Source organism: Paramormyrops kingsleyae, chromosome 7, assembly GCF_048594095.1.
Source record: "Paramormyrops kingsleyae isolate MSU_618 chromosome 7, PKINGS_0.4, whole genome shotgun sequence".
Taxonomy (NCBI): Eukaryota; Metazoa; Chordata; class Actinopteri; order Osteoglossiformes; family Mormyridae; genus Paramormyrops; species Paramormyrops kingsleyae.
Genome location: NC_132803.1, coordinates 11,703,096 through 11,716,575, shown reverse-complemented (window position 1 = coordinate 11,716,575; position 13,480 = coordinate 11,703,096). Strand labels below are relative to the sequence as shown.

General features: G+C 45.2%; 1 protein-coding gene across 3 annotated transcripts; it reads left to right on the top strand.

Annotated features, from left to right (window-relative positions):
• The first annotated feature begins 4,682 nt into the window (after positions 1-4,682).
• On the top strand, positions 4,683-12,112 carry btc (betacellulin, epidermal growth factor family member). 3 transcript variants are annotated; one of them, XM_023808219.2, is made up of 6 exons: positions 4,683-4,820; positions 5,351-5,607; positions 6,867-6,977; positions 9,431-9,548; positions 10,074-10,220; positions 10,539-12,112. In XM_023808219.2, exons 2-6 carry the CDS (start codon positions 5,562-5,564, stop codon positions 10,678-10,680), a joined length of 564 nt encoding a protein of 187 aa, XP_023663987.1. In that variant the 5' UTR covers positions 4,683-4,820; positions 5,351-5,561; the 3' UTR covers positions 10,681-12,112. The 3 variants fall into 3 exon arrangements, with proteins under 3 accessions (XP_023663987.1, XP_023663988.1, XP_023663989.1); XM_023808220.2 differs by lacking the exon at positions 4,683-4,820 and having other exon boundaries at positions 5,337-5,607; XM_023808221.2 differs by lacking the exons at positions 4,683-4,820; positions 5,351-5,607 and adding an exon at positions 6,254-6,555.
• Positions 12,113-13,480: the final 1,368 nt, after the last annotated feature.

Sequence of the window (13,480 nt, the reverse complement as noted above, 5' to 3'; positions counted from 1 at the left end):
ATGTGTGTGTGTGTGTGTATGTGTGGGTGGGTATGTGTGTGTGTATGTGTGGGTGTGTAGGTTGCATGCATACCTGTGTTTGGGTGGTGCTCTTCTGGTCACACACATGGTTCATATGTGGTAACTCTGATCCAGTCTTAAGTGTGGTATGTATTTATTTGTTTATTCAACCTGTGTATAACAAGGTCATTATTTTTCATTCTCTACTGTCTTATTTTTATTGCTCTTTTGCACATCCTCCTATGTTTATCACTCAGTATTCTTGATGATACCATCGTCTGCTGTATCTATTGTCATTTCAATATGCTTGTTTAATAACAGTATTTTCATTTTTTTTTTCATTCTTGTGACTGCACTGATATTCCGTGCCATATTCCTCTTACGCACATATGTACTTGGAGATAATTGATTCTGATTCTGATCTTAGTTGTGTGTGTCACAAGACAGACTAGTGATCATTTGGGGGTTGGCCTGCCTTAAGTCCAATGATCCTAAGGGCTCCAAGTCACAGGATAATAATTGCATACATGGTTCTTGAGAATGGGTTGACAAACCGAAAACATGCGCAAGACCAGTGCTCTCAAGCTTACCTATTGTGTCCAAACTGACAATTGCCCTGCCCCGGCTCCCTTTGTGTGTTGCACCTGTTTTCTCTTTATATATGAAGGTTGCTGTCCTCATCTCCCTACTCATCTGCACTGTTGTCCGGCTGTCAGATCTGCTCCCCTGTCTTTGTTCCCGTCATACGTCTTTGTCGTCTTCTTGGTCTTGAGCCATAGTTTGCCTGCTTCTTTGTTACCTTGCCATTGTCCTTTGCTGATCTCATTAAAACCCATTTACTCGTACCTCCATCCCGGCCTCATGAGCCTCTTGTCAGGGTCAGGGTCCGCCTGACCCCGCCCTCTGACCTGTCCCCCGTTTGGCCAGCAGTCATTGCTGGTCATTCTGCCTTTTCCCCCTCTCTGTCATATAGTCTGTCTCTGTCCTATGTGTTCAGTCCCCGTTTGGCCAGCAGGTGGTGCTGGCCATCCTGTTTCCTCCTCTGTCTTAGTCCTAAGTCCCCAGTGTGTCTTCCCTGCTCCCAGGACTGCTGTGTAATTCAGTGGGCTGAGCATGTGGCTCAGAGATTGTTAACCCTCCAGTTGTGGGTTTATTTTGATTTATTGTTATATTTATAATATTTATATTGTTCTAGTGCTCAGTCCTTTGCCCAGAGTATCTGCTTTATGATTTCTTGTTACATTCTTATTTCTCCCATTTTGTTTTGACCCATTGCAGTCCTTTTTTGTGCCTTCCCTACTGTTTTCTATTGTGTTAATAAACCCCTCTTGTCATCGAGCCACAAGTGGATCATCACCCTCATTCCTGCGAGGGTACCTCTCCTTTCGCCTGTGCCTGATAACCAAGATGATTAAAACATTTAATTTTACACTAGCCAATAAACTTAAACACTTCCTTTACTGCTCTAGGAACAAAATCCCACTCCTAGGCCAGGACTACAATTCCTTCATTTGGGTTTACCAGCAAAATCGTCACCCTGCACAATACTGTGTAAATTCCTCCTGGTGTTACTTTACTTATCGAGTCCTGTGAAAGCTTCAGATAAAGGTGTCACTATACAGATAACCCAATTAGCAGGGCTGCAGTGGTAAAGATTTCCAAGCTTCCACAAGTTACTCTGCTGAATGGCATTAAATCGTTTTCAGCCGCCTGAATCTTCGAAACACATCACACATCCCGACTGATCCCTGTAATAATTAATACTGTATTGATCCCTGTGGGGAAACTGTCCCTACACCTCCCTCAACTTGCTTTTTGTAGAATAAGTTGTCTACAAGGGGCAGCCACCTGATGAGGCAGCCAGGGAGCTAAGGGTTAAGGGCCTTGCTCAAGGAGCCACAGATGAGCTGAGATGGGGTTTGAACTGGCAACCTTCTGATTATAGACACAAAGCTTAATCCACTGAGCCACATGCTACCCCTTGCTGCACACTGTATGAAGGGTGATTAAAATAAGGACACTTAGACCAAGTATTAGCTATCCAAACAAGAAGGATATAACCTCACTTAAGTAAAATTAAAGTGAATTGTGGGTACCTTTACAGGTCAATGCATGCAAGCGTGTTGCTCCACAGCAAGACTTTAAACACACATGTCAGTAATCCACCTCCAGCCTTTATCTTCTCTGATTCTTATCTCCTTTCACATGAATCGACGATAGATGCCCTCGTCTTTCTGCCCTTATTCCCTGAAGAATGTTTACAAGACGGCTGCTGAAATGTGGCCTCGTTGGTGATTCTCCTGTTTGACATGGCCCTTCATTAATTGGGGCATTGTTGCTTGCCCATAGATGTGAGTTTCTGTGCAGAATGGACCTGAGGAAGACAGGGAAATATTTGCTACATATGCAGGTATATACCCAAGAATATAATGCATAAAAAATTACAGTATACTTAAGGACTGTGTAGTGCTACTTATTTCTCAGCTATTTCTATGGAATGTAGTGCAATGATTTGTGATATTGTCTACATGTCTACACTCTTACTTGTTGTTACTGTCTAAATGTCTTTCTACTGTCAATGTATGTTGTAGTGCTACAGTTAACCTGAGATTACTAAAGTAATAAAGTATCTATCAGTTATACTATAAATGTGTCTGAACAGTCAATCTTATAGCCAGACTATTACACTTTTTTTCTGACGAGGAGATGGGAGAGGAGTCAAGGATGCAGTCAGGTTAGCAACATGTGACCAGAGGTGCTTCTAGGAATTTTTAACTGGGGTGGCCCACGGGTAACAAAGATATGTCACTGGTTTGCCAAAATGTGTTAATGTTCATGCACAGTGTGTGGAATTTTTTTTAGATGCATTAACATTCTACTAATGACAAGCTAAAACATAAAAGAACAAGCTAAATGTAGGCACATAATTGTCGATGGTCAGTCTCCTATTTTGTGTAACATTTAGGCTAGTAGGCTAGCGTTAACAATGACAAATAAACAGGATCCTATTATGAGTTATTTTATAAAATTTAAAGCTGTAGTCAAATGCTCTAAGCAAACGACCAAACTATTATACAGAATTTATACAGAATAAAATGATGCAGAAATGTATCACAACACAGACATGTAAAGCACCCTGGGGTGACTTTTGTGAAAGGCGCTATATAACAATAAATTGAGTTGAAAAATGGAATTGTGCTGCAAATCTTGGGTTCTATATTCTCAAAATGACTAATCTGAATTGCTGAATTGCATAATACACCAAACATTATAGATACTGTATACTGGTATAAGAAGACGATTAGCCTGGATGTTTTGGATAACAACTAAAAAGTAGGTTCTGACCCGATTTAAGGTGGCTAAAGACATGCAGAACAAATTGCAAGGTGTCAACAAACCCTGCCATGGGACACCAAGATAGCAGCAATTTTAACAACAGATATCTTTTTTATTAATCCCCATGGGGAAATCCTCTTAATGACTCCCCCCAACTTGCTTTCTATAGGTGACAGTAAGCTGGCTGTAAAGGGCAGCCCCCCCATAGCAGCACCCAGGGAGGTGGGGGTCAAGGGTCATGCTCAAGGACCTACAGGCTGGGCTCAAACTGGCAACCTTCTGACCACAGGCACAGAGGCTTAGTCTGCTGAGCCCCATACCACCACTGATTTTATTTAAAAGCTTTAAAGGTTTTAGTTTGCACCAATAAGAACACTCTAATATAATATGTCAGTGGTTGCTAAAAAAAGAAACCAAAATCTATATGGCCTGTTTTAATCCCAAGCAAACTAAGAAATCAAACTTGACTGACCGGTCAGACAGGCTTAAGTCTCAGTTCAGCATTTATTTACTTTTTCAAGGAGTACAATAAATCACATAGGCCTACTTATTTACTTTGGAAAACTTGTCTTCCCATCTTAATATTATGTGATCAGTCTTTTTTATATTGTACATGGACTTTGGTATATCGACTAATAACTACAAAATTTAATAAGACAGACATGTCCAGTAAAGTCTGGTGTAAACACTCGACTATAGGGTACAATACACAACACTTAATTTTCAGATGATGAAATCGGGCATGTCCTGGATCAATATTGAGGGTGATTTAAGCAAACTAATTTTTAACTTTTTATTTGGGGGGGCTATGGTTTTGACTGGCTAAATTTACCTTAATGTAAGCTGCACAAAAAGGGTCCTCATATTGTTTTAAAGCTATTGTCCAGCTCTACAGATTGAACAAATGATATGCCATCCCCATTGAATAATTACTATGTAATGACTGATTAAAATATTAAAAATTTAATAACAAAAAAACCTATACTTAAAAATCGATTATTTTTTTACTAAAGCTAGCTCATAATGTCATGAGCATCTCCAGATAATTTGGTCTTTGGTTTTTGAGTTGTTGCTGAGATATCATTACTTATCTGAAATGTGTATCAAAACCACAGTTCTTTACAATGTGTCACGATTGGAACGGGGAAGCGGGAAAAGGGAGCCGTGGATGCGAACAAACGGGGTTTACTGCCGAGTAACACACTCCAAAACACACGCAACGTTAAGGACAGGACTGGGGAAACATACTGGAACGCGGACTGAAATACACAGGACTAATCACAACGACGAGAAACAGCCGGTAAATACGGGGAATCCACACTCGGTAGATGAGGGGGCGTGGCACACGGGAGGATCGGACGAGCTGGGCATAACACAATGCAGTTGTAATGCTGTTGAATACTGAGTTCTGTTGAAAGACATTACAGCCGGAAGACTGAATGTTGAATATACATTTAACTTTACCGCAGTCACAGGATTCTCAGGTACAAGTCATTTCGAGAGCTTGGGAAAGCAATTGTTACTTCAAGTGATATAGGCCTTTTTAGGTCTTTTTGATTTGTCCACGCACTGTTTGAGATCCGGCCACCCCTTTAAAACCACGGATGTGACTAAGTGGCTACAACAAGACTAACATTTCAAGATGAGCATATAATATTGATACCGATTATTATTTTAAAAAATTCGATTAATCGCATACACAATCATGTTTTTAGTTCTTATATTTAGTATAGAAATTAATTTCCAAATATCAACGGTGATGCTCGGCGCAACATGGGCTAATACTGGCCCTGCATGTAAACAAATGCAGTATGTGATGGCTACACAATAAGCAGAAGTTTAAATTTTACATCCGCTCTTTCTTGGTACGTTTACTTGTGACATCTTAATGATTTGTGCCATATGTTGCTGTTGTCAAGTCGCAATTTATCTTTTAATGTAAACAGAAAAACAAAAACTGTTAAGCACGACAAAAGTAGTCGCACAAATGCCCTTGCCGAAATTTAAACTACAGGGCTGTGAGTGCCGTGGTGGGTAGGGCCGCCCGGTCCGCCCGCGCAGTGCAGAGGCGCGTCAGGTCCAGCCCCCTCCCCGAAGGCAGTCAGTCCGCCGTCTGTTCGGGAGATTCTACAGCCGGACAGGCTTTGATGGGGCCACGTAAACATGTTCGGTTGCCCGTTCACTTTTATCGCCGGATCAAGTGAAGGAAACTGGAGCTGAAAGCCATGCAGAGGACGGCTGCCTTGGGACTGCTGCTTATTATAGGAACAGGTAAGGTAGGACTACGTCTGCAAGAATGTAAACGAAAAACACGTAAGATACGTAAAAATGCACCTCTAGTTAGGTGCATGTTTATGTGCGTAATGGTATGAGGAATCGCTTGCTTATGCGTTAATAATCTGTAAGTATTTCAGCCGGTCAAATTTATGGAAACTTATGCTTCATGTCCGTACAGAAACGGTGAAGGATCCGTGTTCCCTGTCCGCCATCAGATCTTTTTTAAAAAGTTTTTTATAGAGGTCCGGCTGAAGATTGCGAGTTTGTGGCGTGGTTAATATGTTACTGTTAACGTGTGCTTATTAAGGTTACTAATACTAACGGGTATGATTACAGTGCAAATGTAGAGCACAGAAAAACAGACCGGGGGAATGTGAACTGTTCAGTACGAGACGTATGTTTTTAAATGTATTTTAATACTAATATATTGTATATGAGAGCCGGACCAGGGCGGTGTGGAAACCCACGACAGACCGGACGGGCGTCGCGAATTCCCGCACCAATTGTGTTAGATCCGGAAAGCCTCCATGGCCACCTGAGATGCCACCTGAGAAATATTAGGACGAAAGTATTCAGCTTACACCTGTGTGTAATTTGTATGAATATCAAATAACTACGTCTCATAAAAGGCCTTTTGTGTCACATATGGGACACTGTTCCCGTGAGCAATTAACATAGTGTTACTGAAAGTATTTCAGCTTCCTTGAAACTTCTCACACCCTAGATACTGAGAGAAGTATTGCGCTAAGTTAGCATGACAAGCTGAACTGTGTGCTGGTGTGGATCGGGAGTCTGGGATAGCGGTTCGCAGCCCCGCCCGAGGCCGTGGGCAATGAGCTCACATCGGAGAATTTGCGGATCCTGAGGTTAAGAAACATTTTTCCCGTTTGCGGGGTTGTTGAGGGCACATGTGGACTCAAGGAGATGCAAGCTTACGGAAAGGTGTGTGTATGTGTACAGAACCACGTGATACATGGGGCACTTTTGAGATCATGTCTGCCACAGACCATCTCAAACTGCATATCCAAAAAGTTTGCTGGCTTCTCAGTATAACTAGACGTTTATGTTTCCAGACTGTAACCCCCCCAGATTACTAACAGATAAACTGAATCAGAAGCGCTGGACTCCTAATAGGGACCTTCTGACCAGTGCTCTGATTTCTGCCCCTGCGGTGTGTTTTGATTTCCAGCCACCCTGCAGACCATCGGCCCGTCTGCACACCGTATCTCACCGTGGTCCTGTTTGTTTTTCAGTTCTAGCCGGTGCCCTGCGCAAACACTCGCAGGCCAAATGGAACGCCACGGATGCCCGAGCCAATGACAGCGTGCTTTGCAGTACCTATGGCAACGACAGCCAGTGCACAGGTATGGCTGCAGAGATACAGCGGCAAGCCGGAGGGGGATTCCGTCATCATGGTTTTAAGGGAAGAGGAGCAAAGTAATTGGGCTCTTAACAATGGTTAACAAATGAACAGCTCTGGCATCTTATAGCCAAAAATGCGCAAGGAGCATCAGCAGCACGTCACTCGCTGTGTGCCCTCATTCATCCGCTCGCCGTGTGTTTTTAGCTGGCAGTTCTCAGTCCGGCATGGCGGCCCATGTGGGCAGAGAGGTGGGTGGAGGTTTTGCATGTCTGAGGGCTGGGAGCACATAAACTGGGCTGATCCCAGGCCATTTCCACTAAAGGAACCAGGAACTTTTGTAGCTCCCGGCCACTTTAGCGTGTCGCTTTCCCCAGCCCGCAACAGGAAGCTTTATGGAACCTTTATGCTAAATAAACACTGGAAACAAATAATCTCGTAGGTTCAACTTTCACACATGATTTCAAACTAAACTACGCTACCATGCCAAAACGATAGAGGAAGTTGTTGTGTTAGTTATTAGGGGGAGGCGGGTGTTCTATTGCATGGTCCAAAAATATGGGATCAACTGTGTCCTGTATTGGTTCAAATTAGAACACAACATTTTTTTTTATAATATGGGATGATCCAGTGGTGGTGCAGTGGTTAGCACTGTTGCCTCACACCTCTGGTACCTGGGTTCAAGTTTCCGCCAGGGTTCCATGTAGACTCGCACATGTTCTCCCCGTGTCGTCGTGGGGTTTCCTCCGGGTGCTCTGTCCAAACACGTACTGAGGCTAATGGGAGTTACCAAATTGCCCATAGGTGTGTGAGTGTGCCCTGTGATGGGTTGGCGCCTCATCCTGGGTTGTTCTCTGCCTTGTGCCCATAGACTCCGGACCTCTGTGATCCTGAATAGGACAAGCGGTTTCAGAAAATGGATGGAATATGGGATGATCCGGTAAAATACAGGACGGATGGCAACTCTTAGAGGTCTCAAAGTGTTGGTCCACGATGCGGTTTTATAGAACCTGCAGCACGTTTATGATTCATTACTAAGTCTGGCCAGCAGATCCATCTCTTGTTTTCCACAGAATAAAAATAGTACAACAAATTCTAATTTTATTTGTCACATACCAATCATACCCAGTATGACTTGCAGTGAAATGACACTTCAGTGATCCCTGCGGGGAGATTCTCTTTTCGCCTACCTCATCTTGCTCTCCATGACACACATGTAGGTGACGGCAAGCTTGGCAGTGAAGGGCAGCCGCCTGCAGTGGCGCCCTAGGAGCTGAGGGTTAAGGGGCCTTGCTCAAGGGTCCACAGACGTGGCTGATTTGCTAAGGTCAGGTTCAAACCGGCGACCTTCTAATCAGAGGCACAGGGGCTTAGGCTGCTGGACCATACGCTGCCGTGAGAGATCAAATTTTCCGAGGCAGAAATATACAGACACACGCAATTACAGGTACATGTGAATGAATTTAACGTAATTGAAATATAAAAATAATTCCATCTTCTTCATTTTGCTGCACTTCTGTCTCTTTTCCCTGCCCTTCTGGTGTTAATTCCAAGTTAGCTCTGGGGCTTGAGGTCAACCAATCAGCTAGAAGTTCCTAGTTGAACAAAGAGTACCTACCCTGGAATAGGGAATTCCTCTGGTGGAATGTGACAGAAGTTCCTGCTTCCTGAAAAAGTTCCTGCGGTGGGAAAGGGCCTCCTGAGGGGGTCTGGTGCAAATTCTCTTGCTAATGTTGATTGCATCTGTTTATTTGCTTGGACCTCACTGAAAATGCTGGCTATTGAGCAGACACCTGTTTCCACAGACCAATGACTCTGAAGCTGGTTTAAATAAAATCTTTTCATTGCGATATCTAATGTCCTGAATTGTGCTGCCTTGTTACGGTAATGACATGGGCATTTTCCTCCATCTGCTGGTGTTTTAAGCTGCATTGTGAATTGGAGGTGAACCAAACCCGGAACATTCATACATGTCGCATTTGCAGGAGTTGGTTTGACAGCTTGGCAATTTTGCATATGCAAATGATGATGTCATGTGATGGAGTGGATGTGAGGCTTCAGAGCCACAGTGGGTGGGATGACAGTATGCTGTCAATCAATGCATGTTTCCAAGACAATTGGAGGAAATATAGACTGACAATGCATGATAGTCCTGCCCACGCTCCCAAGACTAGATATGTTTAGAGCAGGGGTCTCCAACTCCAGTCCTGGAGAGCTACTATCCGGTCTGTTTTCTATCCTACTTGGCTTCTAATGAGCCACACCAGGCCCTGGTATTTACCTGAGAACAGGTGTGGCTCATTGGAAGCCAGGTAGGATTGAAAACCAACCGGATAGTAGCTCTCCAGGACCGGAGTTGGAGACCCCTGGTTTAGAGATACTCTGGTTTTTTTCTGTTTGGGATTTGTGTATGTTTCCATGTCTTACTGTCTCCTCTCTTTCTCCACCCCCCCACAGACCAGGCTGGTTCGCCCGGGTGGGGGGGTCATTTCACTAAATGCCCTAAGGAGTATGATCACTTCTGCATTCATGGCCAGTGCCGCTTCGTGGTGGAGGAGAAGTCGCCGTTGTGCGTGTGAGTCCCGTCTGGAGGTGCTGGGGGCTGCATGTGGGTGTGAAATGGGGTGCTGCACCCCTTCTGAGGCTTTGAGAATCTCACAAGCTGAACTACATGGTTTAATCTGCGTAATTGTCTCATGGAAATAGGGGGTAGCTAGAGGTGTTAAGGTGGCCGCATTCTTCAAACGACTTCTGGACAAAACGAAATCAGACACGTCAGCAAGAACAGTCTGTCCACATACTGAAATGCTACAACCCTTGAGAGCGCAGTGTTTTCCATGTAGCAGACCCACATCCAGAGGGTAAATTAATGTATTGTGCCCAGTGTGTGAGTGATTTTAATAAAGGAGATGACAGCTCTTTCAAAATGGAAGTTGCTCTGTTTATTAACTGCCACTATTGGTTAATATGGCTCATAGAATCGCTAAAACAACGTCAATCCCGTTGATTTCGTTTGAAGTATACTGCCACCTTTAGACTGAGGTACCTCTCTGCAACTTCACCATTACTCCCCCCCCCCCCCCCCCCCGCCCCCACCCAGGTGTGAGAATGGGTTCTTCGGCTCTCGCTGTGAGTACATCAACTACTACCCGCAGATTGACGAGAAGAACCAGATTATTTTTGCCGGTGTCATCGCAGCCTTCATCCTCCTCATCCTCCTCATCGCCATTGTCTGCATCTGTGCGCAGTGAGTGACCGGGGCGGGGCCCCTGTCATCTGAATTGCCTGATGAAACCAGAGTAAGGCAAGGAGGCCATCACCTGCCAACTCTGACATCACCGCGGCATAAGAGTCACGGTCTTGGCAGCTGGGGCCCCTCTCTGCATATACGGGGCCCCCAGTTAAAAAGCACCACCTGTCTGCATATACGGGGCCCCCAGTTAAAAACAGCACCTCTCTGCGTATAAGGGCCCCCCAGCTAAGGAGTGCCACAGCTCTGTGTTTATGGGGCCCCCAGCTGTGCATATACAGGTCTAACAGCTGTCACCCTTTGTGTCTCTCACAGTCGACCAAAACTCTGTCGCAGGAAGGTCAGGAAACAGGAAGAGGGAACAGAAGCAGCTGAGAAGCTCAACATGGAGACCTCAGCTGGCTCCGGGGGGGCCGCAGCCAACCATGTCGAAAGGGTGGACAGCAACGCAGTCTGACAGGGGCATGCCGCTCACTGTACTCAACCCAAGGCTTTTGGAAGCTGTCACATGCACAGCAAAGATCATAACTGCGTTTCCAGACCTTATATGGGCGTCCGTGAAGCAGCTCCGAGGTGGACGATGAACAGTGTACCAGGGCCAGTTAATGGCCTTTCCAGAGCTGATTATAGTTTGTTGGGGGGGGGGGGGGTGAGGGGTAAAGGAACTGAGCTCTTTATACACATCTAGCTGTGTTCTGCATGGAGACTTTGCACCTGCGGGCTGGAGTTCCCGACCCCCCCCCTTTTCACTACCCCCTTTTGATTTGTGGATTGGCCAAGTGAAGGACTGAACTCTGCAGGGCAGTGACTCGTGGAAATGGGCTAAATCTGTGGCCAGGAGGGCAGGGGGTTGCCATGACCCCCACTCTTATGGCTTCTTCTGGAGGGACGTGGACCAGGCCAGAGCAGCTCTGCTTGAGGTTCCAGATCCTTGAACCTGTACATCCAGGCCCTTGTACTTTTGAGCTAATGGCTTAAGCTTGTATTTGAGGTGCTCTCAAGGTGCTCTCAAGGTTCTGATGGTCCTGATATCTGCAGCAGTCTTATATTGCCTCTGGCAGAGGATTCTGTGACACTCTGAGGTCTCGATCAAGTTCGTCATCTCTACCCCTAACCTTTCACAAGGGTTGGATAAAACAAAATAAAAATCCAAAATTGTCATGACAATTACAGGTGTGACTTCAGGAGGGTATAGCAAAACACATCCACGCACTTATGAATGGGCTTGATGGTTGGTTGGTTGGTTGGTTGGTTAGTTAGTTGCCACCCTGTGGAGAAATCTGGTCCCAGCAACCACGTGATGAATGGCACTGGTAATCACATGGGTTGACCCAGGCAAAGCCTCACATTGACTGTCTTGCCACCTCTGAAGTTTAGATGTCTTTATTGTAGTGGACAGCGCTCATTGGATCATGTTAGTCTGCAGAAGCATGGTCAGTTTGTGCACACTGTAGGTTTGTCCTGTATGAAAACAACATTGATGTGGATGGAGACAGGAAAAACACAGTATGAATATCGCGTGCTACTAATCACCGCCTGGCCAATGAGGAGCTAGATCAGTTAATTATGGACAGCACGCAAAATCCCACCCACTGATTTCTCTCATCTCATCAGAGAGAGAACCTGAGGGAGGATCTTGCTTTCTGTGGGGTCCTTTTCACTGAGCAATGTGCATCCACAGTGTCTGTTGAAATGGCTTAAGGTCGATTATCAGACAGTTGCGTTGCCAGTGTGTGGTTAGTTTCTGAGTTCTGTTTCACTGCACTTTGGTGTGACAATGTTTTTCTATTTGCATTGTGATAGAAAGATGCTAAACGTGGAACTTGTAAATGGTTTAGTACTGAAATGTTGGAAATGGCTCCTCGCTAAATAAATGTTAGGTAAATGTCTGGCTGCTGTGGTTCCCCATTAAGACTTTGCCCAGATCCTCTCTGGAATGCTGATTTTCATTTGGACCGCATGAGCTGGAGGAGGTGGTTTTGCGTGTATAATGGCACTACTGCCTGCTGTGCGTCAGTTGGCCTACAGGGGGAGCTGTCATGTTGCCTTTCTTCTCCTAGTCCATGGTGTTATTTGCCTTTTACTCTGAGCACTTATTGTGGACCTCCCGCCTGAGTGACTGCTGGCCCCGATCATCTCTGTGTGAGCGAGATGCTGTTCTCACTTTCACAGAGAGCCACTCCACTGTGTCTTGGGTAGCACACGTGAACAGGAGTACTCTGCTCACCCTGGGAAGCGTGTATTTTTACGGTTTTATTTCTGCCACAGGGTTATTAACTGGGTTTTTTCAAGTCCTGCTGCTGGAAGTGGGTGAAGGTTGCGTGTGCGTATGCCACGCACTCAGCAGCGATGACGGAATTTGCAGTGCTCAGTTAAACCTTCACCTGGTAGGATCCCGTTTCAGGGCACCATCCGCCGGCCAGGAAGGGCTTTGAACCTCGGCGATCCCGAGGTTTTTATTGCACATCAAAAGGCAGCGGCTGCCCTTGTGCCAACAGAAACCCGCCGCTGATACTGGATCAGGCGTTTCCTGCCGGCCGTAAATAGCTTTTTGTGACCTGGGCGTCAGGCATGAGGGAGCTGTAGGAATGTAGCGTCTCCCCGGCAGCGCTCACGTGACCACTGTGTGTCCCGCCGTTGCTACGAGACAGGCTCGCTGTGTCCCACTCGAATCATGTAACCAATTTGCAACATATCGCTATCTGTTCAGTCCGTATTAGTACTCAGTCTTTCACATTTTTAATCATGGTATGTTTGCAGCAAAAATTTTACACCTTATGCGTAGAATGACTAATAATTAAGCTCGGTATTTGTGTTGCACATGGTACGGACTCCGTTGACATAACAGGCATCCAGGAACACCCAATTTGTCAAGAAACTGGAGCAGAAGTGGCCACTACAGTGTAGTCCAGGTGGATTACAGAGAAGGCAGTATTGTGTAGAATATGAGTGTTCTGTGGATCCTTTAAGACGAAGGAATGTCACTTACTTTTTTGTTAAATTTGCAGTTTTAAAAGACGTGCACATAAGTAATCATGGTTTATGTGCAAATTATTGGTGCTAATGTTAGTACTTAAGGATAAACGTCTGACATGCCGCCATCTAGTGGTGTGTTTGTGGTGTATCGCCGATATGTCCGCGTATGGTTAGCTAAACTCAGGAGTAGACCGTGGATAGCTGTGACATTATTTATTTGACACTTGTAAGATAAAATATTATAACCTTATTCTCACTCGCTGAAGTCTGCAGTCCAAAGT

Coding starts and splice junctions, on each gene's coding strand:
- btc (XM_023808219.2), top strand. CDS start 5,562: ATGCAGAGGACGGCTGCCTTGGGACTGCTGCTTATTATAGGAACAG. Junction 5,608..6,866: donor GCTGCTTATTATAGGAACAG/GTAAGGTAGGAC, acceptor TTTGTTTTTCAG/TTCTAGCCGGTGCCCTGCGC. Junction 9,549..10,073: donor GAGAAGTCGCCGTTGTGCGT/GTGAGTCCCGTC, acceptor GCCCCCACCCAG/GTGTGAGAATGGGTTCTTCG.